Source organism: Heliangelus exortis, chromosome 10, assembly GCF_036169615.1.
Source record: "Heliangelus exortis chromosome 10, bHelExo1.hap1, whole genome shotgun sequence".
NCBI lineage: Eukaryota > Metazoa > Chordata > Aves > Apodiformes > Trochilidae > Heliangelus > Heliangelus exortis.
Genome location: NC_092431.1, coordinates 7,096,709 through 7,124,519, shown reverse-complemented (window position 1 = coordinate 7,124,519; position 27,811 = coordinate 7,096,709). Strand labels below are relative to the sequence as shown.

At 38.2% G+C, this 27,811-nt stretch overlaps 1 protein-coding gene across 2 annotated transcripts; it reads left to right on the top strand.

Annotated features, from left to right (window-relative positions):
• Nucleotides 1-599: 599 nt before the first annotated feature.
• On the top strand, nt 600-27,433 carry LETM1 (leucine zipper and EF-hand containing transmembrane protein 1). Of its 2 annotated transcripts, none has more exons than XM_071753299.1 (14): nt 600-817; nt 5,330-5,387; nt 6,449-6,905; nt 11,053-11,196; nt 12,098-12,235; nt 15,047-15,250; nt 15,731-15,850; nt 16,452-16,583; nt 17,115-17,294; nt 17,836-17,991; nt 19,230-19,364; nt 19,935-20,125; nt 22,003-22,159; nt 23,592-27,433. In XM_071753299.1, exons 1-14 carry the CDS (start codon nt 739-741, stop codon nt 23,739-23,741), a joined length of 2,301 nt encoding a protein of 766 aa, XP_071609400.1. In that variant the 5' UTR covers nt 600-738; the 3' UTR covers nt 23,742-27,433. The 2 variants fall into 2 exon arrangements, with proteins under 2 accessions (XP_071609400.1, XP_071609401.1); XM_071753300.1 differs by having other exon boundaries at nt 601-817; nt 22,021-22,159.
• The last annotated feature ends 378 nt before the right edge of the window (nt 27,434-27,811 follow it).

The window sequence follows — 27,811 nt, the reverse complement described above, 5'->3', positions numbered from 1 at the left end:
CATAAGGGGACGCCCTACACAGGGGGTGCAGCCATGGAGCTGCCCTCAGGGATCCGCTCCTCTGCCCCTTGGCAGCACTCAACCTCTGAGGACGAGGACAGCCTCAAGACGTGCCAGGGGCCTCCCCCTACTCATCCCACCCCCTGAGCAGCCCTGCCCTGCCCGGCCCGGGGCAGCCCTCCCGCCCTCCCTCAGCGTGCGTGACCTTCCCTGCGCGGCGGGGGATTCGCGGGCTGCGAGTCCCGGCCCCGCCGCTCTGCGTTTCCACGCTCCCTCGGATAAACAATCCCCGCGCTGCCTCCCGGGTAGTTTTCTGCAGCCCAACCCCTGAAAGGTCCCCAGGAACCTCCCCAGCCGCCGGTCCCTCCGCCGCGCTGTGGCCGAAGGGACGCGCGTACACACAGCGGGTGCAACGAACGAGGACTACATCTCCCAGCATGCCCCGCGCCGCCCCTCGTCCGCTCTTCCGAGTGCCTCGATGAACGTCACGTCACGCCACTTCGCCACGGCCTAGGACTACAGATCCCGGCATGCCGCGCGTCCCGCGCCCGCAGGCCGCTTACCGTGCTTCCCCCCCAAGGACTACACTTCCCGGCGTGCCCGGCGCCGCGGGGCGGGGCTATGCAAAGGCAGCCGCCGGTGGCGGATGGGCGCTCCAGGCCGTGTGGGGATCGCCGTGCGGGGCCCGTAGCCCGCCGCCGCCGCTAGCCCGCCGCCCAGCCGCGCCTCAGCGCCAAGATGGCGTCCATGCTGCTACAGACCTGCGGCCGGCGGGCCTGCCGCCTGCCCCGAGCGCTGCGCCGCCAGCCCCAGCTGGGTGAGGCTGCCCGTGGGCCCTGCGGCGGCGGCGAGGGAGGGAGGGAGAGGCAGCTGCCCGGTGGTCAGGCCCGGCCCTGGGGTGCGGTGCGGCCGCGCTGCTTCCCGGGCCGTGAGGCCGGTGCTGCTGGCGGCGCCGAAGGCCTGAGCTTGGGCGGCGGGGTGGGGAAGGGAGGGAGGGAGGAGGTGGCGACGGCGACGCCGCGTGGGGGCTCCCGGTGTGGGCGGAGAGGTCGTTGCGGGGGGAAGGGCCGCAGCGGGGCCCTGTCTCGGTTTCCCCCGTCCCATCCTTCCGTGCCGGCGGTAGCGGGCCCGGCGCTTCGCCCCTGCCGCCCTCGGCCGCTCCCCGAGGGAGCCGCTGGGGGACTGGATCCCGCTCCCTGGCTGCTGCGGTCCGGGGCGGCAGCTCAAGAGCATTTCCTTCCCTGCCGGGATGGGTGGAGGGGTTGCTCTCCCCTCATGACCACCCTTAAATGCTAGCTGACTGAGGGGAAAAAAAACCCTGTGTTTTTTTATAGGGGTACAAGTGTACGTTATTGCGGTTGAGTCCTGCCTGTCGTGCTCTCAGTATCGCTTGGCCGCAGAGTTGTGTGCAGGGGAGTTACAGGCGCTTCCAGTACCCCGTAGGAAAGTACATGGGGTTACTTCTTAGTCTGTGTTAGGAAGAGAGCACGGATTTGCCATTTTGCTAGTAGCTTTGAAAGCTTGGGGAAATAGAAAGCTAGTGCCGTGAATAATCCTGTTTCCATTAATAATCACGATAATTTGGTAGTTTAAGTATCACCGAGTGGTGATATTTAATGACATGAAACAGCTGATAACGTGTGACGGGCATGAGATCTGTAGTAGCTTTTTACGTCCCTGAGTTGCAACATCAGGGGTTTAGTGAGGAATGAGTGAAAGATGAACAAGCAGTGGATTGTCACTGACATTGGGCCCTGGCTTGCCACTGAGGGGCTGACAGATCAGAATATCTGCACCTTCAGATATTAAGAGATCAGAATATACCTTCAGGTTCTCGCAAACCTGATCAACCATATGGATGCTTGTTCAGTTTGATGAACAAGCTGACTTCTTGGTTACCAATAATCACTCAAGTGTGGTAGCTGCAATTGTTGATGGGTTGTTTTGGGGTTTTTTTTGCTGCTGTTATAAAGACATTTATTTAGGCTAAGCTTGCACAGTGACATTAACAAGAAGCTGGAGAATGGTAGTCATTGAGTTTGTTTAAAACAGGGAAGAAACACATCCACATGCCTTGAAATTAGATGTGATCTTTGATTTTTCTTGTGGCATAGCATAAGAACAGATGCTAATGATAGCTGTGTTTTTGTGTGTTATAAATTTGACTCCACATAAAAATTCTCACTTGTTGAACTACTGTGATAGAATCAAGTAGTTTGTGTGCTGTGGTATACCATGCTTATGGTATAATAAACGCTTCTAATTGGGGTGTAATCTATTATTAACACATTAGTCTGTGGTACTTTTTTTTTAATAGTGTTTTGCTTTACTTAGCTCATCTTCTTTGCTTTACATGTAAGTAATCTAAGATTAAATTAAAGCTAAGTGCTTCTAAGAATCCTAATTGTTCTTCCTGTAAAGATCAAGCTGTTAAGTACTGTGTACTTGTGGGACTTACTGCATGTCAGACTTTTCTTTTTTAAAATTCACAGAAAAAGCACAGAACAGTGCACAGCTATTCTCCATTTAAAACTTTTAGTTTGATGTTTCATTAGATTTAAAAATAAAGTTACTCATTACTTTTTTTCCATGAAGTATATGCTAACATACAGTATTTCTGGCACTATTGCCTTTCTCACTTCCAAACCAAGTAATCCTAGTGCAGATTCCTTAAAAGTTCAACACTTCATTTAAAGTGCTGGTTATGCTACATAACACTGACCTTGCCCAGACACTCTTGCATGTTTGTATTATTCTAGAAGCAAGGAGCATGGACTTTACTCTTATTTGAAGTGAGTATATATTTAATTTCAGGGCTGGCTTGTACTTAGGTGCATGGTTAGAACAGACAGTGCAAAACATGAAGAGCTCTTGTCAGAAGTGGCAAAGTTGAAATTAACAGCTATTTTGCAGTCTTCTGATGAAATGGTATATATTTATGTGCCCAATCATACTCTGAATGGCTGTAAGACAAGAAATGTTTGAGGCTGTATGTTTTCAAGTAGTTTTCAAATTTTTGTTCTTTTGCCCCTTCCTTAGCATTAATGAGACTTGTTGGAAAAAATGTAAAGATTACAATAGCAAGACACTTCCACTTTGCTTGAGTTTTATCTAAGAAACTCCAGAACAGTTTTCATCTCCAGATCATCCCTCTTTATTCTAGAGGCACCTGTCCATAGCAAGTGCTGGCCTCTACCAGTACAGCTGCCTGGTTTGGTAATGGGATTTGGGTGCTTGCTGGCACTTGGGTGAGAGAAATGCATTGCTGTGCTGTGACTTATTCCTCACGACTCTGTGTACTTCTCTGCTTTGCTCAGCTTTTCCCTCATGTCAGAAGCATCCTTCTGAGATGGCTAGACTCCTTGGGTTAAGAAATCAGTTACTGATCTTTCTGTAAATATTGGAGAGTGTGACAGTGCCTTCACAGATTCTCTGGACTTTAATTTTGAGCCAGAAAGAGATATTTTTGCCCTGGCTTACTTGCAGTGGCAGTGTGTACCTGCTAAGAGTTTGACATAACTTGAGATGGGTAAATCCTTTTCCTTTAAGAATGCCATAGCTTTTGCTGTAATGACATCAAAGCCTGCTTAGCATGGGACATTCTTTAGCTATTGGGGTTTTTCTTTGGTAGGTTAACTTCATATTTACCCATCCCCCTCCCTTCCATACCTAACCTGATTTTGGAGGTATCGCTTCTAATAATTTAGGATATTTTATTGAGGAGGGCTTCTGGTGATCAGTGCTGAGTGCTGTGCTTTCTCAGATACAACTGTCTACTTCAGAGTCTGTCATAGCTGTATCAGCTTTGATGGTGGAAAAGTTGACTGCTAATCTCTAGAATGCCTGTTCTGTCCTGCTGCATCTTAGAGTTGACCAGGAACAGGAGTTTCCAGATAGGAGAAACAAACCACAGTGTGCCCACTCCATCCAGCTTTCCATTTTTAGTTTTTTTACAGTGAATTCTGAAAGCATTGGCCCAAAAGAGTCAAGGCATTTGAAGTCTTGTTCATGGGATCTCCCTTTGTTCTTCCTAGGAATCTTTTTGCACTTGGTATAGGGAGGATACTGAGATACTGCAGCTAGGTGTTGATACAAGGTTTACTTTTTTTTTTTTTTTTTTTTTTTTAAATTGCTCTATAGAGTTTGATTGATTCTTTTCTAGTGGTCTCAGGGATGATTTTCAGTGATTGTAGATTGCATTCAGCTGCCAGGTAGCACTTGCTGTAGCTCATGGTGCTTCCATTGTGTTGGATGGTCAGAGGGCTTTCAAGCATGGCCCTTTATTGAAGGATGTGTACAGGCTTAGATAATATTTCATTTAATGGTCTTCTCTATTTATTTCCAATTTATTGCTGCCTGTCTCTGTACCTGGGCAGAGAATGCCCATAAGTAGGTGTCTGTGGACTTGTATAAGTTATTAGCACTGATTATGAGTTAGCATTTCAACTAAAATTGAAATTGAGGAACATGGTGTTTACTGGAAAGCTAACCTTTCATATTCTTTGAATCAGTTTCTTGCCCTTCAAGACAATTTGTATCCTTTGCAGAGAGATCCAGGGGTAGAGCTATTTTTACAAGGTGCTAATCAAAATGGACAGCAACATGCTGCAGTGATGTTGTGGTTCCACCCCTCTGGTGAATTGTGTTTAGGTTCCTACTCATATTTCATTTGTTGTTCTGCTTAAAATAAACCAAACGTTTTCCTCCTAGATTCTTGGCAAGTGCTCCATTTGGGTCAGTGTTTCCATGAAGCCATTAAAAAATTACATTTCCTTTCAGTTAAGTTTTTTCTACAATGTAGCTGATTGTCGGAGGGACTTGGAAGTCTGGCTTCAGGGAACTGAACCAGTGCAGACAGTACCTGACACATCCCCAGAGTTGGGCTGCCTGCACAGACAGTTTACTTGGACACTTACAGGGGTGTCAGCTGTGTTACTGCATTGCTTCTCATCTGTTTTCCCAACTCATCCTGTAAGTTGGGATTACTGATTGAGAGAAATACGAAGAACAAGATGTACTTTGACTTCTGTTGGAATAGAATAAGGTATTTGGGCTTCAGGACTTCACATGGTTATTGGCAAAGTAAATAAAATAATTAAAAAATCTTTGGTCTTGGCTGTTTGTGACACACGATCATCCAAAGCGTGAATGTGCTTACAAAATGTGTATCACAAGGCAGCTGCTGTTAAACAGCATCTTTTTTGTGCTTTCAGTAGTAGCTATTCCAACGTAAAGATGTGTCTTGTAAGTCATGCATTTGGGGTATAACTTGATAGATCAGTGTTTTCATAAATTTCAGAATTAACGCTAATTATTGATATTTTCCTAGGTAACTTGGGAGATCGGGCATGTCTTAGCTGTACTTCCCTGAGGCTGGCAAACAAGATGTGAGTAAATATGAACTCTTCTCTAAACTCAGAACTGTACAAAACCAGCAATTAGTATACTACCACAGAATGTAGTTGTAAATCTTTTAGACAAAGTGTGGATATATTAGCTTTACCTTGTGTTATTGACAGATTAAAAGCAGTCTGAGTACTACTCTGTTCACTTGCTTGGTTTTGTGTGAGAGAAAAAGTGAGGTCTTTTGGAGTGATTCCAGGTGACATATCATGGGCTTTTTGCATACTTTATCTGTGGAGTTAAACAGAGTAAACATGAAGTCACAGCTAGTTTGAGAAACAGTTGACATTTGGGAATGTAGGTCATTTGTGCAGTGCCTTTATTAAGCCATAGCAGTTTACTGTACATTGCAGCCTGGGTGATGTTCTGCTTGGAGTTTGTGTCCTCTTCTGAAAATGAATCCAGCCACTGTGTCCTCTTATGGAACTTAGGGAGTTGGATGTTGGTAGAATCCATTCTTGGTTCCTGACTTGGCTCATGACATGAATTTCCTAATTCCTTTCCTTGGAATATTTAAATATGCATTCTCTAGTTTATGTACAGTCTTAACTGTCAGGACAATACTACTTAAGTGTTCAATACACTTTTTTCTTCAAGTGTTACTCAGAGCTGTAGAGCCATTTGCACCTATTTTCTGTTCATTGATTGAAGACAAACATACTTTCTGATTTTGGTTTGGTAGTAAAAGAAGGGAATTTATGTTACTTACAGATTTACGGATTTATTTTCAAACGCAGCTTTCTAAATGGAGAGTGCTTCTGATGGCTGGTCTTTATTAAATCAGACTAAAATAAGCTACCTTTTTAAAGTTATATATTGGTAAATACCTTGCAGTTGGTTTTTTGGTTGTGGTTTTTTTTTGGGTCAGAGCCAGGTGTTCTTCTCAGGTACCAACATTGGCCTTGAGAGTCACAAGTTTGGGGTTTTTTTCTTAAATATATGCTAGATATTCATCAAATGCTACAGTATATTTATAAATACACATACACATAAGTAGCTGATGACCTGTTGCTAATTGTTGAATGTTTTTTTTTTTCTTTTGAAGGACTGTACACTTTAAATATTGCACTAGTGTCCCTCCTGTTTACGCGTGTTCCAAAAAAGATCGTTACTGCTGTTGGACTAAAGGATCTCAACAAATACACTTTACTCTTAGGAGCTCTTCTGCCTCATGGACGCCACAAGCAACCATGGGTGTTTTAGGTCCCCAGTATCTTCCAGTTAGATGGTGGCATTCTTCACTTCCCCTTCAAGATGACTCCATAGTTGAAAAGTCACTAAAGTCCTTAAAGGACAAAAACAAAAAGTTGGAAGAAGGAGGTCCTGTGTATAGTCCAACAGAAGTGGAAGTTGTGAAAAAATCTATTGGAGAAAGAATTGTGGATGAACTGAAGCACTATTACCATGGTTTTCGATTACTGTGGATTGACACAAAAATAGCTGCAAGGATGCTCTGGAGGATACTTCATGGAAACACTTTGTCTCGACGAGAACGGAGACAGGTACTGAGTAAATCCCAGTTTCATCTGAGTATCTTTAATGGTTGCTTCATTTTGTCTGAATGGAGCTGGTTCCTTTTGTTGTCTTCTGTTCCTAGAATTAAAATTGCTAGGTGTATTTCCCCTTTCCTCCCAACATGGATGCTAAAAATTTTGGATGTGACCGCAAAACGTTTTATTGCTTTCCATTACTGAAGATAAATTTGGTCGTTTTTTTGTTGGAATGGTAGAGGGTGCTACTGTTTTGTCAGGTGGACAGCAGTTCTGGTTTGTTCTCATGTTCCCATCCATGTGCTGTGTGTGTGTCTACATGGTCACTTTCCCTGCTTTTTCACACCAGCTGGAAAAACAGAGGGGAAGTGCTTCTGGTAAAGGTTGAATTTGCACCAGTTCTGTTGTGGTTTGTGTTTTGGTTTTGTTTGGTTTTGGTTTTTTTCTTAAACAGAAGAAAAGTTGCAGGTTGAACAACATGATTGATAATCAGATATTATTACTACTTGTTATAAATGTATGTGTGAGAATTTTAGTCTGCAGAATATAATTTGAGGCAAGTTTTTGTTTTATACTTCTATTTTTCTTTATGACACGTAACTTACATTTTTGAAACTAAAAATGCAAATGGTCATTTTTAAAAGAAGAGGGAATGGAGGTGAAATCTAGAGTGCAAAATGACTGTTTTCATAGTAGGATAATGTACATGCATTTCAATAGTAATTTCTTTTTTTGGATGAAGTAAATATGCTTATTCAACTATAATGAAAAAATATGGATATTTTAAAACATTTGACGTGAAAAAAATTGCCTTCAATTTTGTGAAATGATGAAAAATATGAGTAGTTGCTCATAGTTTTAATAATTTCCTGATAAAACTACATACCTAGCTGAACATTTTCATCTGTAATTAAAAAACATCACAATGCAGCACGGATAAGTTTTTTTCCCCTATATATGCAAAGTTAGACAAATAACCAAAATTGTGAAATACAATACAAATAAACACATAGGAGTTTTCATAGGTGTTTGTTTGTTTACAGCAGCACTGGTTGATAGTATCTGGTCTCAGAGTCTTCATGATACTTCTTAGTTTGCACTCTTCCTTATTCCAAGAGTGTGCTTGGCAGCTGCTGCAGCTGAAACATTGCTCAGCAGTAAATGTAACAGGGAGAGGGATTAGGGAGTGCCAAGAAAGAGTAACTGAGGATGGGGAGGGATGAGGATCACAGGACTTCTTGAAGTAGCAGTTCTGGCTTTTGCTGGTTTATTGAGAGCTATGGGAAACTTGAGAAACAGAGTGAGACAAATTCATTCATGGTTTAAAATGGAATCAGAAATCCTCCAGAGGTCAAGATTGCAATAATTGGTTTTCCTGCCTATTTTGTGTTCCCTGAGCCGTGCTTCTGAGACATTATATGAGCAAGAGTACAGTATCATGGAAATATTTCTACTGAAAAATCAGGACTGTATTCTAGAAGGCATGAGTCTTTAGAAGTAATAAGTTATTTTTGGTTGTATTATTCCATCTACAGAGGATTTTATTTGTTTGCCCTGTAGTTTTGGCATCTAGTGATGTGACAGAGCTGGCTTTCTCATATTTACACAGACATTTTACACAGGCATTTGGCCTTCCTGATTTTTCATATTTTTTGTGTTAAGATATGTGATTTCAGTATCAGTTCCCTTATTTTAAATAAAATAAAAATTTATTGTGCAAGGATAAATTATTACATTGATGCAGCTTGTCTGTATGTGTGCAATCCAATGCAGAAGATGTAGAGAAGATAGTTTTAAGAGCTACAGTAATGTTATTTTCTCAAGTTTTGTGTTTTCTTTGTATGGACAGAGGATGTGGGTTTAGAATCCATTGAAAAGCAAACTAGCCTGCAGCTGAACAAAAGCTTTTTTTAAACCTTATTTTATGCTTGTTTCAACACAGTTCATTTTTTAACAGTTCAGCCCTATATTGTGTAATGACTCTAAAGAAGTCTTAAAAGTTTGATGCCAGATTAACTACAACTTTGAAAAAGTTGCCTCAACTTTAAAAAAAAAAATTACAAATTTTAGTACATATTTATTTAAATTTACTAAACTGAATATGAAATGTCAGTCCTAGGCAAATCTTATCTTTACACTGACTGACAAATGAGTTATTTCTGCCTGCCCTTTCCTTCCTCTTTGGAGGCAATAGTGGAAAGATATCCAAGTAATCTAACCACGATCTAACAAGCAATTGCAGCAGGGCTAATGCAAGGAAACTATGTAAACCATGTAAACCAAAAGTAGGTTCCAAAATTCTGCTTGTACAATTGCTGGTAGGGTTTGGATGCAACAGGATTATGTGTCTGAATTTAGAAAAGTAGAAGATGCAAAATATGATACTGGCTGTTACAGACTAATTGCTCTGGTGCTGCCTCCTACAGCAGGGTGGTTCAGGACATGGAGATCAGATGCCGAACAGAGTTTGTAGCAAGTCTGTCAGTTTTACAAACTCATCAGCCCTGCGGAGGAGGGAAAAGTGGAATAAATGAGCCGTAGCAGCAGATACAGAGTAGTCAAGTTTTTGTCTTTGTTTCTTTTTTATACTGTGCTGCCAAATAATATGTGTGTAATCATGCACCATTGTATTTAATTTCTGTGCAAAGCTGTTTTCCTTCGTTTAGGGGAGGGTGTAGTTTCATGCTTAATGTAAAGTGATCCAGGATGGTGCTGCTGAGAGCAAGGCCAGTGCTGCTTGGTGCTTAAATCAGGTTTTCCACCACCACCCCCTCCCTCCTCTGCCCCTTTTTTTTAGTACTGGTAAGCTGTAGCTGGATCAGTGGAGTGCCTTCACCTTGGGAGTGTTAGTAAAGCTTTGTGACTCTTCATACTTTGTCCCAGGTTACCGTTAGGTTATCTTAATCTGCTTATAAAACTGCTTCCTCAGATATGGATTCTGCCCTCTCTGAATACTTGCATGCACTACCTAAAAATAGATACTGTCTAGAAATAGGAACTCTGTGCTGCTTTCTAGAGAAATTGTTAAAGGTGGGTTTTTTGTTGTTTTGTTTGCTTGTTTTATTTTTGTTTGTTTTATTGTAGGGAACTGTACTTACTCTTCTGACTTTTAAAATTTGGTTCCAACCATTTTTACATCTCCTTGAACTCTGGCAGTCATTTATCTTCTATTCTTGGAATGAATGGGAACATCTTTGAGCCTGTGACAATGGACCAAAGCATCCCTTCTGGGAAACTGAATTTTTTATATACAAAGAAAAATGTCAAACTTTAGCTATGCAGAGTTTGTGCATTTTATAAACAGTATTTAAGATTTTGCCTGTTTCCATGCTAAGAAAATTATGGCTGAAGTTTTTCTGATTTTGTGTTAGAGCACTTCTATGATAGCACTTGTGTCCTATTTTTTGCCAGTGCTTGTGGCAGTAGTGTGCCACAGTGTACATCTGACCTTCAGTCTCTGGTGAAGGAAATTACAATATCCCCAATGTCAACCAAGTTACTACGATTCCTACAAGTACTGAGAGATTCAATCAAACACTACACAGCCTAATATACATATTTATGGATGTACAGAAACAAGAAAGGACTATTTATTTTATGCAGTTGCAGATTTAGTAACTAGTTCATCAGCCTGCTTCACAGGATTACTGCTCTAGAAAAGCAGTGATTAAAACAAAATAAATCTACAAAGGTTGGCTCATTACCCTGGATTTAAATGTACATCACAATTGTTATAAGGCAGAGGGGTGGGATCTTCCATTTTATTTCTGATTATTTAGTCCATAATAGCTCATGCATGTAAGAAGTGGTGGAGCACAAATAAAGATGAACAAAAGAAGTTAAGCAGCTTTAGTGACAACAAATGACCACCTCCTGTTTTCAGGTGCTTTTAAGAGGTTTAAATGAGATACTTGTTCAGTAATCCTATTGAGACACAGTGAGGCTTTTGAAATACTTTCTGCAGTGTTGAAAACGGGTGAAACTCTGGCACTGTGTAGGATATAACTGACTTTGTCTCATCCTTTTTTTGTGTTACTTTAAATTTCCTTTGTAGCAAGTATATATAAGCCTAAGTGATTATGTGGATGATTGTAATAAGTATTTGTAAGAAAAATGCTATCTAATTATTCAAAAAAAACTTTTTGTTTTTTCTTTTCAGTTTCTTCGAATATGTGCTGATCTTTTCCGCTTGGTCCCTTTCCTAGTGTTTCTTGTTGTCCCATTTATGGAGTTTTTGCTTCCAGTAGCTCTTAAGTTGTTCCCTAATATGCTTCCCTCTACATTTGAGACAAAGTCTAAAAAGGTAAGCAGGTCTGAATTTATAATCCAGTAAATATGTTTTGAAAGAAAAGAACTTCCTTTGGGAAAAAAAGTAGAAAAATTATGAAAATCAGAGTTTTTCTTTGGGCTTTGAGGAATACTTTTTTCTTTACATTGTTTTGGTGATCTTGTTAACATCTAATAATAAAACAGTGCCACCCTGATTTACCTTTTAATACATGCAGGTGCTCAGCCATCAGGACTCTAAGCTTGTTCTCTCTTTTTTTTTTTTTTTTTTTTCCACTCTGCTGTCCTTAAATCCATTTCCTGTGACCCTTAAAAGCAAAAGTGAAAGCTTCTAAACTTTTTCTAGTTTGAATTAAAATGTTTTAATACATTTATTTTAACGTTTGTAGTCCTTATTCTTGATGAAGGTTTTTTTATACATATACTAACTATTTAAAATAGCTTATGGTACAGTTTTTTAGTTTATACTTTAATACATGTAGTTAAGTTTTCTGGGAATTACTTAGAGCTTTGTAAAAGAAATCAAAATGCCTCAAAAGTTTTCACTTTCAGAGGACAAAATACTTCCATGAAGTTCATAAATAGTGAGCTTCCAGTCAGATATATTCAGTTACACAAAATATAATCTGTTGTTTTGCTATTACTAATAGAAAGAGCATGTTAGTTTTTGCAGGTGAGGCCCCTTGTGCTGCACTTCACTCTGGCAGTGCCTCTCATCCTTCTTGGAGCTTTGCACTGATGAAACTATCTTTCAGTACAATTTGGGGATCTGTGTGGCAGGAGTGGATGTCCTCTTATGCTGTGTGTGTTTCATCAGAACTTCAGCAATACTCCACATAGCTTGTTTGTGGGCAGAAGAAATGGTATTTAATGCACACATTTATCAAAAGAAATTTTAAAACTATTTTTCTTAACAGGAGGAAAGATTGAAGAAAGAATTGAGAGTAAAGCTTGAACTGGCCAAGTTCCTTCAGGACACGATTGAGGAGATGGCCTTAAAAAATAAAGCAGCCAAAGGAAATGTTACAAAAGATTTTTCAGCGTTCTTTCAAAAGGTAGTTTTTAAAAAAATGTGTTATCTCTTCCTAACAAAAAAATAGTGTGGTGTATTGCAATCATCAGGAGCCTTTGTTCTGTTGGATTTGAAGGAGCAGGATGTAATAGTTTTTTTAGGATAGATTTCTTTTTTGCAAGTAGTACTTCAGTGTGCTAAACTTCTACTGTTTCTAGCTTTGGTATTCTAGCTGGTACTTTCAGACTGTTTCTAGAAGCAGTATATTTCTGTACATTTGTTTCTTGTTCTTTGTTAATAAGTTAATTCTAACATCAAAAAACATGCATTCAGTAATTATTCATGTAGGTTTTGACCTCCTTTTTGAATCCTGGGTGTAAAAAGTGGGAGAAAAGTTCTTCCCTAATTAACTGATGAAACATTAGTAAAGGAAAAGTAAAGTGTTTCTGTCAAATTGAATTCTGCTTAAAAAACCCTCAGTTTTTAAATGCATAGCTGCCATACTGCTGAAATCCTTCTGGGTACTGACTAGAATGTGGCGTAATCTGGTGTAATCAATCAAAATTTTTCTATTCACAAGCAGTTGCTGTCACAGAGATTGAATGTCAGATATCTGCCTCATTCCTTGATAGCCATTAGGTTTGACAGTATTGCCTTTCACCAAGTTGTAGGTGAGGGTCAGGTATTCACTGGAGAGTTGAAAAGTACCACTTTAAATCTTCTCTGGATAGGGTTTATTCCAATTTCTCCCATTGTAGACTGTTGAAATTAAGAATGTAGGCTCCTCCTTTGGGGAGAGTATGTATTTGAACAGAAAAAGTCACATAAACCCAGGGATTTCAGACCTCAGCTTTACAAGTCCTGTCAGCTAGCTTGAGCTTTTCCTGCTCAGTGCTGAGAATAAAGTTTTAAAGGGTGGGGTAATAAGATTATGTTGATAGTGCTGAGTAGGTTACCTCAGATAATAGAACTGGCAAGTCTTGCAGGTGGTGTCTGCTTGCACAGTCCATGTACTTTGAAGCTTCAGTGCAATCACCCGTTTCTTTTCTTTTTCATCTGCAGAAAAATTTAAATGGTTACTTATAGTAGTTAGTAGCTGAAACACTGAGCCTCTGGGAGCATGCCACTGCCATGCTTCCTGTTTGGAATGTTTCATTCTCTTCTGAAAGAACTGCTACTGGGAATTTACACTTGGCAGTTACTTTCTGGAAATAAATGGTGTATTACTACACATTTGCTGGAGGAAGTCCCAAGTTCCTCTGATGAGTAAGAAGATGTTTCAAGCCCTGCATTTCTCATGTGTGGGTGTGGTTTTAACGGCTCTACATTTTTCATTTGTGTCATGGAAACAAATGTCATTGGTCTCATTTCACTATAGTAGGTAATAAATGTCAGAGCAGGAAGGAGCTTAAACATTTCCCACTTTTTTGCTATTCTTTTATAGCTGCTTCTGTAGTGAATTATTTGATGCTGCAAGAACAATTGATTACAGGCTTAACTTGTTTGTTGCAGAATTCCAGAATTTGTGTTGCTTTGTAGCTACTGATGTAGTAGAGTTTCAGTTTATATTCTCAAGAAACATATGCTTGGCTCTGCCAAAATTCAGCTTTAAACAAGAAAGAAAATAGTTTGTTTTTCAAGTTCCATTTTTGGCTCCTGTAATGAAGGAGCTGATGAACTGGAACACCAAGGTGTTTGACCTTTCTTTCTCGGAGTTAGTTTCTCAGCTACACAAGTATCCTGGAGGTGGGTGGGCTCAAGACTATCTTGTCTTCCAAATTTTTATCTCTTCCTGTACTCATTATAAGCCATTCACTAAAAGATTTGTGCTGGAAAGTAAAACAAGTAGGCAAAATAAATCAGATAATGTCAGATTGTCAGACTGTACTTGACATCACTTAGCTTTACAGGGCTTAAAAAAAGGTAGATGGATTGGGAAGAGTGTTTTTTGCATATCTGCTTACTCTTCAGACTGAATATGTTATGTGACTGGAAGTACTTAATTGTTCTGTAGATTTTGGATTCAGTAATATCACTAATAAGCACTTGATGTTATACTTAAAATAGAAAAATCAACATTTATACAGGTGATGTTTTATGATGACTTGATGAGACTCGGGAATTTTTTTTTTTTTTTTTCTGCTTCTTTGAACTGCTATTTCTGCTTCCAGTATTTGATTTTAATTACCAGGAAGTGGCATATGGTGTCACATAACTTAAAAGCTTAATTTTGCATTTGTACAATCAATTACATAGAACCTTCTGTCAAGAAGCATGCAGTCTTTTCCTGAATAGTGGTTTGTGCTTTGGAAGTACAAGTGTGTTTGCACTGAGGTGCCACAGAACATGTAGGACCTAGAAGCAAACAGTATTGTAACAAATGTAGTTTTGGAGAGAAGATACGTAGGTGCCTAAATCTGTGTTTTACAGAGGTAGCAACAGTTCAAAATTTTTGCCATTGGACATAACTTTTTGCTTTATCTTCACAGGGTGATGCTTTTAATGTGCTTTTATGTTTAGTAAGAATACTTGAATGACTTTTGGAGCAACTGTTGATTAGTTCAGACATTTTTTTGAGGTATCTCTGGGCAGTGCCAACTCAGATAGACCTAATTATATATATTAGATTATACTTAGATAGACCTAAGTATATATATGCATCTAATGTTTGTTAGTTTTATTTTAAGTATATTATACAATGATGTTAGAAACTATCAAAACCATCCATTCTTTCACCTTTTATAGTTAATATTTAAAAAAAAAAAAATCTTTCATATCTTCCTTGCATCCTATTTCCTATTAACCCTAACAGTTGCCTTGAAAACCTTTTGTGTGTGTTTGTTTTTTCTTACAGATCAGGGAGACTGGTGAAAGACCCAGTAATGAGGAGATCTTAAGGTTCTCTAAACTGTTTGAAGATGAGTTGACTCTGGACAATCTCACCAGGCCTCAGTTGGTGGCACTTTGTAAATTGTTGGAACTTCAGTCAATTGGGACTAATAATTTCCTCCGCTTCCAGCTGACCATGAGGTTGAGAAGCATAAAAGCAGATGACAAAGTAAGTCATTCTAAGTAGACACTGGTTAATTTTACCATGTAAGAATAATGGGTATGTGCATATATATGTTTATATACATATATGTCACTCTAGGTGTTTTCCTTTGTCTTATTTTTGACCTAACTTAGAATGAGAAGGCTTGTATAGCTTCAAGACAGACGTGTCCTTATTTGTAAAGAAAAAGCTGATCTTTTTTAAATCTACCCTTAATCACAATGAAAGTGATCACGTTGAAAAGAAGAGAGTTTCTATGAAGCTATCATTTCTAGGGGAGCTGATAGAAATACTAATGTCAAGAGAAACTTGACATGACCCTTGTGGTGCTGTCAAGACTCCAGTCTGACGTTCCCTGTTTAAGAAGTGAATTCTGTTGGGTGTTACCACAGCAGCCTCTAGTGGACGTTGTAAAAATACAGACTCCTGGGTCTGCATTGGTGGTGGTTCTTTGAGCATGTTAAAAATTTACTTTACTTTGTGCAGATGATTGCTGAAGAAGGCGTTGATAGCCTGACTGTTAAGGAGCTGCAGGCAGCTTGTCGTGCCCGAGGTATGAGAGCTCTTGGTGTGACAGAGGAGCGTCTTAAGGAGCAGCTTAAACAGGTTTGTTTTTGTGGGGCTGAATGCACAGATCTGACTTCATTTACTAGCTCTGATTTTTGTTACATTTCTGGGAAGTAATTTTTCTTCAGGTCTCATTAAAGGCTTGGCTAGAGCAGTCTCCTTAGTAAGCTTTTGTAATGTGTGCTGTGTAAGTATGTAGTAGAAGTGGGCTTCAGGTTTTTGACAGGGACATAATATTTTGATGATGCAAATAAGTCCCTAGTCTTAAACTTTTTCAAATATGTGTGGGATTTTGGCTGTTTTTCTTGTTGTTTATTTGCATTATTCTGCAAAGAACTTTTCTTGAAGTAGATCAGTTCCTTGTCTCTTGGTATTGTCTGGTTTAGGGGAAGATGCATGTGAAACAAAATAATTTTTCGAATATTAATTCAAAACTTTCTCAAAAAGAATCAGTTCTTCATTTGTTTCAATGCAATTCCTGTGATTCTTTGCTGCTTATAACTGGTAATTCCTATGCTAGGATATGGACTGATAAGTAGTGTTAAAAAAAACATAGCATGTACATCTTTGTGTATGGTTGGCTTGATCAGTAAAAAAGAAATCCAAAAGTTAAAGTATTTTTAATGTATTGTGTTTATAGTGGCTAGATCTGCATCTGAACCAGGAAATCCCTACTTCGTTGCTTATTTTATCCAGAGCCATGTATCTTCCAGATACCCTTTCTCCAGCTGATCAACTCAAAACAACACTTCAGACACTACCAGAGAGTGTTGTAAGTATTGATGAACATGGTCTGTGACCAACTTTCAGTATCATCATTGAAAATCCATTTAGAGAAGTAGATCTTCTGCTCCCTTTCTTATTTGAGTGACCTTCAAATACAGAAGTATTTAGATTATTTGTGGAGGAATCTGAGAGTAGAGCAAGTGAAAGGCAGTTTTTCATTTCATCAGGGTAAGCAGTAAAAGCAGAAGATTTAGATGTTTTTTTATTTACATAAAAAACAATCTACAGTCCAGGCAGTCTACAGACATTAAGATATGAAAATGTTGAGGCTGTTGTGTAAAGAGAGGAATGATTTGCATGTGTTATTGGTAGCATTGAGAGTAAGAGAATGGAAAATGTGTGTGATTTCAGGGTGGAAAGTTCTCATTTTTGAAGGAAATCATCTTTTTCTGAGACAGGCAAAAAAAAAAAAAGGGGTGAAATCAATAAGGATGAATAAGTTTCTTACATGATGTGGACATGCATATATATCTATATATACACCCATCTTGCATATATGAACTTATGTTATCTTTAGGCCAAAGAGGCTCAGGTCAAAGTGGCAGAAGTTGAAGGTGAAAAAGTAGATAACAAAGCACGGTTGGAAGCAACACTTCAGGAAGAGGAAGCCATCAGGAAAGAAAATGAAGAAAAGGAGATGGAAAGAATGTCTGAAGCTGCAGAGAAAGCCAAAGAGACCATTCAGGTTGCAGCTGTGGTAGGTTCTGCTCTCTTGACTATTAAGAAATAAATGTCAGCAGTGTAAAACTAGCATGTAATGAGTTATTGCCTCTGCTCTGGCCTGCAAAATCCCTGGACTTTAAATCTGCATATGGAAGATGTGGAAGAATATTACAAACTGACTGCAGCATGGTAGGGTTCACTGCAAAGATGGTTGTTTTGTTTGGGTTTTTTAACGCCTGCCCCATACTTTAAATGTAATTGTTATTATCCCTGACTTTTTCTGTTGATCATTAACCTTATAATGTCATTGTGTAATGCTTGACTATAAAAGCTGCTGGCCTGCTTTATTGGTTAATTAAGCCTCAGGTGGTCACGGGCATAGATGTCTAAGTACAATTGGGTATTTAATGTGAAATTATTCAATATGATGCAGTTTTTTAGTGTTGTGTTCTCATAAAAATGCCTGCATCTACAATGACAACTATACCTATTTTGAAAAGGCATTCTTTACTGATTCTAATACAGGCACTGTTATCTTTGTTTTAATTAAACCTTCATGGGCTTTTCAAATTTAGAAAGAGGTGGAATCAGCAGTAGATCTTGAAGCAGCTGCTCTGCAAGCTAAAAGAAGTCAGATGGTTTTGGATACTGAACAAGAACTGGCAAGGGCAGATGTGACGATGCTCTCGGAGACACTGAAAGACACAGCACCAGTATTGGAAGGCATCAAGGTAATCTGGATAACTATGTCCTTACACTTCTCATTGTAAAGATTCAAGACATCCATATAGGAGCCATGATGAGTTGCCTGAATGTTTTAACCCTCTCACCACATTTAACCAGCTAATTAGTCGACTGCAAATTCTTAAACACCAAAGCAAATATTGACACCAGCAGAGATCATCTTGAGTATCTCCTTTATCTGCCTATGTTGATATACCTATTCTGGGGAACATTTGCACTGGCTGTAATGGATCTGTGCCTGTTTAATTTGTGTATAGTTAACACATCAGGAGGGAGAGGGCAAGAGTAGGTAAGGAGGAGTGTTCCCTTCTTTTGAAGGGTTGTAGCTAAAAATGGAATTAAGTACGAACTGGGTTTGGACTAGGCTGTACTAGATTTGCATCAACTTCCTCTTATAAACTGATGTGGCATTACAACTGATGTGTGTAAAAACTTTCTAGTGTACTCTTCCACTATTTCTTTAGTATGTTGTTAAATGTAGTTTATACCACCATAAAAGTAAAGGGGTAATTTCTAGGATTAGCATGCTATGTTGTGATCAGAGCATGCTTTGTTACGGTCAGACTATGCTATTTTTAAATGTCTGCTGACCTTTAGCTCCCCAGTTTCTCCTCCTTGCCCTTATTGAACATGGGAGTGACATTTACTTCATTCAGTCCCAAGAAATCTTCACTTCTGACTATGTCCTTTCAGAGATAATCAAGAGCAGCCTCTCACTGACATGAAACAGCTCCCTCAGCACTTGTGGTTGTGTATCCCATTCAGTCTCATGGACTCGTGTGTGTTCACTTTGTCTAAATGTTCTCTAACCTGATACTGCTCCACTGATGATGGATCTTCCTCGCTCCAGACTGGTCTCAGAGACCTGGGATTTCTGAGGGCCAGTCCTCCCAGTGAAAATTGAAGAAGGCATTGACTAGGAAGTAAAACATTCTTGATTGAAAAAATAATTGAATATAGCCAAGACCCACATAATGAATTACATTAGCCAAACTTAATACTGGTGCACTTGAAAAATAAATAGCATAGGAAACAATTGCCTCAGTATTTACCATTAGCCTCAAAATGCACATTTCTGCATTAAACTCACAGTGCCACTCTGTACAATATTGACTACCAACATGTGAAAAAGAATCTTGATTCTGTCTTTTCTGCTAAAAAAACTAGTATGTGGGAAAAATCACAAATGTGTCCTTTGTATTTTTGTATGTATTTTCTGTTACAGGGTGAGGAAATCACTAAAGAGGAGATAGATGTGCTAAGTGATGCTTGCACCAAGCTTCAGGAACAGAAAAAATCTCTAACAAAGGAAAAGGAGGAGCTTGAAGAATTGAAGGGTGATATCCAGGAGTATAATGAGGTGAAGAACAGGGCATGGAAGTTGTTTTGTTTGTTTGTTTTCTGTATGTGTTTGGTTTTAGCATAAATGATTTACGAAGTTAAAGGTTATTTTACTTAGATGTCTGTTAGCCTGTATTTCATAGCTGAGTAAATGAGCTTTATCCTGTTGTGTACAGACCTTCATTTCTATAATGTGTTCAGAGCTTAGTTAAAATCATTGGAGTAATTCCTGCCAAATAAGAATCCTGTTCCTGCTCTTACTGTGCAGGTTACTGATTAGTAGGTGCTGAGAACTGCTTTTTACTGCAGTCCCTCCTTGTCGAGCATAGATATCAGTATTAGAGATACTTCAAGTAAAGTAAAATAATCTTGGCCAATCTTATGGAAGATTTGGAAAATAATATTTAAGAAGTGCAAGAAAATGGCAGCATTATAATTTATTGTTCTAATGCCAGTTGGCTTTATGTCTGTATATTTGCATTTAATTTGCAAATGGCTCTTGTCTTGAAATGGTTGTCAGAGTCAGTAGTGTTTGTTACTGAGAATTCACACCAATGGAACTTTTCTGTCTGCTGACTGTTTCTTTTAGGATCTGCAAGAGATAAAAGAACTCTCTAAAACTGGCCAGGAGGATGTGGTGGAAGAGTCAAAAGCAAGCAAGCGATTGACCAAGAGAGTGAACCGAATGATTGGTCAGATAGACAAAATTATTAATGAATTAGAGACAAATCAAAAGGCAGGGGATGTAAAGCTGGATGGTGGTGATACTCCTCCTGCTGGGTAAGTGACTTAAGAACACTGAATGTGTCTCTGTTCATCTTGAGTCGTGCTTTTGTCTGTTGTGTGGTTAGAAAAGAATTAGTAAATTAGTTGTTGTTTAGCATTTTAATTTATTTAAAAAATAAAACTAACAAAATTGTGTGGTAGATTTTCTTTCCTTTAAGGTATGTTAAATGTGGTTGAAATGAGGAAGAAAAAAGCAGGTATAATTCCCAAGTACCAGTCTCGAGGGGTTCATGTCTCTGGCAATAATGGTTCTATAAGTGAAATTGTTTCTTTAGTCATGGTCCTTGTGAAGTACTTTGTCATTGATAAGGTGACACAAGGTGCACAACAGTAGCATGAGCATATTCATGTTTGTTATTCTTTGATAGTGCAGGGAGAAAAAAAATGCAGTAATGTCTACCCTGTCTCTGGAGAGAAATGAGTCTAATGATAGTAAGGAGATAATTTCTTTCTGAAAATTTAATTTAGTTTGACAATTGTAGATTTTCAAAAAGTTCTCTCTTGATAGTTCCATGACAAAATTATTTTATCAACACTTCTCCAGGTTTTAATGTCACTGGAAAATCTTTGGCATTTGTATATTGAATAGCAGTTATTGCATATTACAGGCATTAACATACCTAGGAACTCTTCAGTGTAGTTCTCACAGTTCATGATGGTGAATGCTGTATTAATCTAGTTTATTCTTGCACCACTTTGTGATTCATTAGAGAGCTTACCAGCTCCCATAAATCATAACCTAAACAGAAATAAGATTTCTGCTTTTGTTGCATCTAGACTGGAGAAATTTGTTTCAAATTCTGTGTAGTAAGATTAAGGCTATATCAATAGTGCTATAGAGAAGTTGTTGATCAAAGCCATCTGAATTTGTAAGTAAAAAATACAATATAGAATCTACTTCTACTGAATCTGATTATACTTCATGTAATGGATGGTTTTGTGGGTAGTTTTGTAGGTGATTGTGCATGACTGAAAATGACTAGTTTAAATATTGCTTAATTTTCAAAGTCTTGTTTATTTAACTTTTTAGTTTGTGTAGTCATTACCAAACTTTAGAAAAAAATAGAAGTCCGGGACACTTAATGGCAGCTTGAGAAATCCTCCTTGAATAAACTCAGTCTGTGCCCAGAGTTTAGGGACAGGTATGGAGCTGGGACTATACTTGCCAAGTCCTTCTGATCAATCTTTGTTGGCTTCGTGGTCCTCCTGCATTTCAACTTGACCTGTGCTAGAAGATGTTTCTTCAACAAAACTACACAGGCAAGCAGAGGCTTTAGGTTGCAGAACAACTTTAGCTTGGAGAGCTCAGTAAGCAGACAGTGGAAACATCTGAAATACACTGGACACTGTGTCAGGTTTAGTCCTTTCTTCTACAAGGTCTATTTCTTGATATGATTAAATGAAGCCTGTTTTAATGAGCAGCTATATTGCTAAAACAATTAATTCTCAACTTCTGTTTTCATGTGACTTCAGAGAATTTTCTGTAGACCAACATCTCAAAATCTAATCAGATGACAGATCCATGGCACTGCATCTTTGGCAATTGGGGCTGGGGGCAGGGGGCCAAAGGATGTTCACTACACAGTCTGGGAAGCACAGAAATTTCACTAAACTTATTTTTGAATGCTAGTGGGTACCTGTATTTTTTCAGTAAAGCATGTGGAAACCAGAAGTGTGAAGGTGTGAGGTTCAGTGGTAAGCTAAAGATCAATTTGAAATCTGTTTGCTGATCAGTAACTCACTTTTGCTTTTTTGCATTCTGTTCAGGTTTATAAGTAGTTTATGTTTTCACAAATGACTTGTAGTGTAGTGGCTTTCAGTTCTGCCTTTTGTCACTTTTACTCCTTCGGAGTAACTGCTGCCATGTACAGATTGTGCTTCCTCTTCAGGGAGAATCTCATCAGTATTGCTGAGCTCATTAATGTGATGAAGCACATTCAGAAGATTCCAGAGGAGAAGCTAACTAGGATTGCAGAGGCACTAGATGAAAACAAAGATGGCAAAATTGATATAGATAATGTTGTTAAGGTAAGTCTGTGGACTGCTTAAAGAAAATAAGGCTAACCATCCTTCACAGAAACCTTGTATCTGTTTTGACTTAAATTCATATTGCTATTATATTCAATAGTCTTTTATTGATGCCACTGAGGTTTTTGGTATTGTATTGTAAATACATCTTACTGTACATACTAGGATTTTCAGAATTTATGTGGCTCTTTCTTTTTTGGTGGGGTGGTAGTGGTACTGCTACCTTTAAAGCAGTAGGTTTTCCTGTATTCCTGTGTAAAGTTCTGTAAAATATGGCTATTTTATTGTGGTATTTAGGGATGGGAGGAAGGATAGAAAGGAACTTTAGAAGAACTATTTCAGGAATACTTCTGTTCAGCCCAAGTCTTGACATAATGTTCCTAGATTCACTTTATGTCAATACAAGATAGTAGGCTCTCTTGCCTCCTTGTATACTTTAGATATGTAATTGAGAGAATCACAGAATCAACTGGGTTGGAAAGGACCTCTGAGATCATCAAGTTCAACCCTTAATTCACTACCACTGTGGTTACCAGACCATGGCACTGAGTGAGACCTTTATTTCCTATACACGAGAGACATCAGAACATCAAATGCTCTTTTTGTCCACCGTAAATAACTTGTGTTCTTTGCCTGCTTTGTCCTGTTGTCTCAGCTTGCAAAATATCCTTAGGTTTTCCCTGCATTTCTCCTTCATTTTCTTGTTTCTTTTTCACTTGGTATATTTAGAGATGTTCTGAAACGTACTTCCTTGTAAGTAATTTTCCTACTCAATACAGAAATAGCATTGAAAGTTATGACACTGTGGCCAGGTAGAAAATGTCAGCCTTATGAAACACAGTTTTTCCTCTCTACTGAAGTTGTTCGAGTGGTGATTCTCTTTGCTGTTGCTCAGAACAGCCATTCTACCTTTAGAACACAGGTAAAATGTACTTCTGAATTCTGCATTTAATGCAGAATTTTCCATTGTATTTTCTGAAAGGCTCATCCTCCTGTACTTCTGAGTTTTTGTAAATTCATGCCTATTTAGTACAGTATTGTCAACAGGTTGTGTTTATAAGAGTAAGCCTGTAAAATAAGTATTGTCTTATATACTGCCTCAAAAGATACTGAATTTGAGCTTCCCATTGGAACAGATACAGTAAACTGGTCTGGTTTACTATTGCTTTAAAATGTGGCTCTTTGTGCTGAGGCAAAAGTTCTACATTATTTGCTTTGATGTAGGTTTTGTTGTTTTGTTTTCCTTTTTCACTCCTGGTATGTTTGAGGCACTGGTTGTTGTTTGAATTTATGTTCCATGTAGGAAAAAAATACTCTTTCTCTTGACCATGTCAGCACTGGCTACTTTTGACTTAACAAAATCTATTATATGAAAATGGCTCAATGATGTGAAAATTAAATGTTCTCTCAATCTCATTTTATGTTCATGTAGGTAGTAGAGCTGATTGACAAAGAAGATATTGATATTGGCACCAGTCAGGTTGCTGAGATTATGGCACTGCTTCAGAAAGAAGAAAAACTGGAAGAAAAAGAGAAAGCCAAGGAGAAACATGATAAAGAAGCTGCAGAAGCAAAGAATTAGCTTCAGAATCTGAAGCTAATCCCAGTTGTAACCAAAAACCTGTATATCTTTCTGTGTCTAATAGCTACATATTATTTGAGCTTTGGTGATTATGGGAAGTATTTTGAGCTGATTCTAGTAATAAATCGTAGATGTGTTTTCAGACCTATGGAATGAAATTTCCGTTCATCAAAGAAGTGATTTGCTGTCATTCCATACAGATGAAAACAAAATATGCTTCCTTAGCAATGCTTCTGCCCACAAAATCATGTATTTGCACTCATTGTTGTGGTACAGTGACCCATTAAACTTGCAGATTTGCTGCATAAATTAAGTGTATCTATAATGGAAAAAATGTTTCTCATTTATTTCCTGTCATCATTATGTGGGGCCCAACCTTGCTCTGCTTCGAACTTCAAGCTTTTTCAGAATTTAATACAAACTTTCCCTTCCATCACAATATTACATATTTTGTAACATGTTAGTGAAGATTCTGTGGCTTCAGTAGTATCTCTTTAGATTGAGTTTTATCTAAGCTGTTGCCTCACTGACTGAGAATGTGGCATTCTAATCACTTCCACAAGTTCACAACGACTACTTTTTTCTGTTGAAGGGAAAATTTATTTTTCCCTAGAATGGAAACTTCCCATGAAGTTTGCTTCTTAATGGGTGCCTTAAATTTCTTAAGATTAGGGAGTAGAGGATGTTGCTTCTACTCAAAATTCCATGAATTATTAAAGCATTGGAATCACAGGAGCCTTTAAAATAGTTTCAGAACACAGTCTGTCACACAGTAAAGTGATTTAGAGTGTTTGTCTAAACAACAAAATGAAAATAATCATAAGGGGAAAATGTCAGTTTTGATCTTTTTGTGTATATTTTTTAAAAATGCAGTTCTCTTTGCATGTTTTCATCTGGTAATTATTTACACCATAACTAGTTCTCTTACCTCTTAATTTTCATCTCAGGTACAAAATCAGTAACCAGGTATAGTCAAAGTACATAAACATTTTCATCTCATGGCCTTGCTTACTGTGCAGTCAACAAGTCATGTCTGGTATTGCCAGTACTTTGATTACATCATCAGCTTGTAAAGTAATTGATTATAGTTATTGTCTTGAACTGTGTGATTAAATACTGACAGTAGGTCAAGGTTCCCTGTCTGTCTTTAGTAGTAAACTTTTAAGTTTAAAATACAAACTCTAGCATGTTCCATAATTCCTGGTAGCCTAAATTTTCCACTCTCTTAAAATCTGTTACAAAATGCACGTAGTGTGACTTGAACCAGAAGGGTTGTGGTTTATTTTTTTTTAATTTTTATTTTGCACCCAGTATTATAAAACATGAACATCCTTGATTTTGTGTACACTATGGAGAAGCACATCTTACAATGGCACTGTACACAGTGATATTGAGGTGGGCAGTTAGTACTTACTGCTTTTAGTCATAGTTGCATAATTTTGTAGAAAATGTTGACTCCCAAGAGTAATTCTATGTTGAGTATTTATCTAGATTGGATAAATTATTTGTAAAAATTCATTTGAATTTAGTGGAACAAAAAAAAATTTTGACAGTCTCACAGCTTGCATGATGGACCATTGTATTTAGTTGTTTCCTAAGCAAGATGTACAGTACAATTCTAGAAAAAGGGTCAGTGTTTAGTTCAAGTATTGAGTTCTTATTCTGTACAGTCTGCAAAGAACCTTCTGCAAATTACTGTAATTGTATCTGAAGTGTAAAATTGCTGTGACAAAGCTGAAATTTAAAGTCAGTATGATCTTTGCAGTTAATATACCCCTAAACAAGGGCACTGTTCTCTTCCTTGTAAATTGAGATTGGAGATTTCAGCATGAAAGTCAGTTTGTAGATTTTGAAGAGAAGACTTAAATAGGTGCTTTTTAAGGCCAAAACTAGAGTAGAAATGCTTTCATGAAAATACAATTTAAAAACTAATTTTACTTTTTAAAATTAGAACGGATGGGCTTTGAAGTACACTAAATTTTGCAGTTGCATATCTCCAGTTTGAAAACAGCATATAACTATCTTACTTGACATTCCTGAAACAAGATAGAGATAACTCTGAAATTGACCGTGACCTTGCATGGAATATCAAAAACCTAAGAATTATATGCACTTGAATGCATGCAAGTATAAAGCAGGGAAGTAGCAGAAAAAGCTGTTTTCAAAGATTTATTGATTGAAAGTTTTACAGAGCTTTAACTATCCTTACAGTGTATTATCTGGTTTTAGTATTTGGGAGTTTGAGACACTTCGCTGCTGTTCTTTTTCTGTGTTTACTGTTCATTTAAATTTTCTGTGGATTAAATAAGAAGGGAGCCAAAAATAGCTGGGTGTTTTTTTTAATGAGTGTTCTGGTTAAAATAATTGTGATATATTTATTGAACATTTTTAGCTTTTGGACATATTTGAAATTTGGCATATTGAGAAATTTTAACATATTACATAAAATGTATTTAAACGTCGACCACAAAATGTCCATTCCCTGCTATGTAAAGAGTTTGAAGGATAAAAGCATCAACTATAACAAAGCATTTTTTCAGAAAATATTTTCCTTCTGATGTTGAAAATAGGCAAGCCCATGACAGCAGGACTTGATCATCACAAGGTCTGCAAACTTAGAGATAAGGGAGCTCCCAGTGAGTCCCAGTTGCCCAGCTGGGAACCTTCCTGAGCAGCCCTGTCCAGGCAGTTCAGAGAATTCCAGCAGAGCAGTGGTGTGAGGACTCACTTCAGATCATGTGCTGTGTTCTCTTTTGTGTTGACCAAACCAAACAGAAGTGGCACTACTTTCAGGGAAAGGACAACACCTGAGTGTACAGTAACTGGTCAGAACTTAATTTATGAATGAATGTTTGATCAGAAGATGTAAAATGTTTCTTTAAATAATTAAAAGAGGGGAGAGATTTTGGTGACCTTGTGACTTACACAGGCAAAGCCTCTAAGCTCAGAGTTAGGTGCATTGTTGGTTGCTTCATATTCAAAGAAGAACAGATTTTGATTTTAAACTATTCATGGTGAAAGTGTAAAACATACAAAAAGCTTTTTTAAAAAATGAATTTAGCAGCAGGGAGTAAAGTTAGGGTGTAATTAATTTTTCCTCTTCAAAATAAGCAGATTATAGGACCTATATTATTGAAAAATTTGTTTCCATTTCATGTTAGCTCGAAAGGTTTTTACTGAGATTTTCATCACTGACTGCATGCTGTGAGAGTAAATCTGCCTGCAAGTTCAGAACCAGAAAGCTGATTTAATAGGGATGTAATCAATAGGACTGCATGCAGGTAGAGAATATTCTCTTGACAGGACAGTACCTTACACTTAATGTAGGCTTTGTTTGGGGAGAAAAATCTCATTTTATACAACTCCAAAATACTTGTATCTTTGTATCTACATACCTTGCCAATAATTTAAACTTTAGCTACTTCAGCAGCTATTTAAATACTTTTAAATTGTTTATAAGAAATTATTTGGTATATTTAATTAAAATAATAATCTCGTATTATGTTCTTTGTATGTGTTCCAAGTGTTCCAAGTTAATTTCAGCACGTATTGCAAAGTTAAGTTGAAAAATCATTTGTCTGTCCTCTGAGCACACTGGTCCTGTGTTTGCCATAACGTGATAAAAAATTTTAAGTTAATTGAAGCTATTGTCCTGTGTTTGGTTAAAATAAATGTATAATTTTGAAATCTAATATCTCCATTATTTTTCTGTTGCTTTTGATTATTTAGTGTTAATTTATTGCTTTTCAGATGAGATGCCAGTCACAGAGCTGGACACTGATGAACTGAGTATTGTGTCTGCGATCTTTGGGGTGAAAGAGGACAAGTGAAGGACAAATCTTTAAGTTGGGAGTGGGCTGTATGGGATTTGGGGAGGTCTTAATTCTTGCAGAAATTCTCTTAATGCAGAAGGACTGCTTGCCTGGAGTAGTGAGCTGTGCTAGGCCATTCTTTCTGTTACATTTTTTGTTATGAAAGTGGAATACAGTTGTCCTGGTTTGGGCCAGGATAAAGGTGATTTTCTGTCTTGTACTTTTGCTTTCAGCTAAGTCTCTTGTAAGTAGCTGCAC

Coding starts and splice junctions, on each gene's coding strand:
- LETM1 (XM_071753299.1), top strand. CDS start 739: ATGGCGTCCATGCTGCTACAGACCTGCGGCCGGCGGGCCTGCCGCCTG. Junction 17,295..17,835: donor CCATTCAGGTTGCAGCTGTG/GTAGGTTCTGCT, acceptor TTTCAAATTTAG/AAAGAGGTGGAATCAGCAGT. Junction 17,992..19,229: donor CAGTATTGGAAGGCATCAAG/GTAATCTGGATA, acceptor TTTCTGTTACAG/GGTGAGGAAATCACTAAAGA.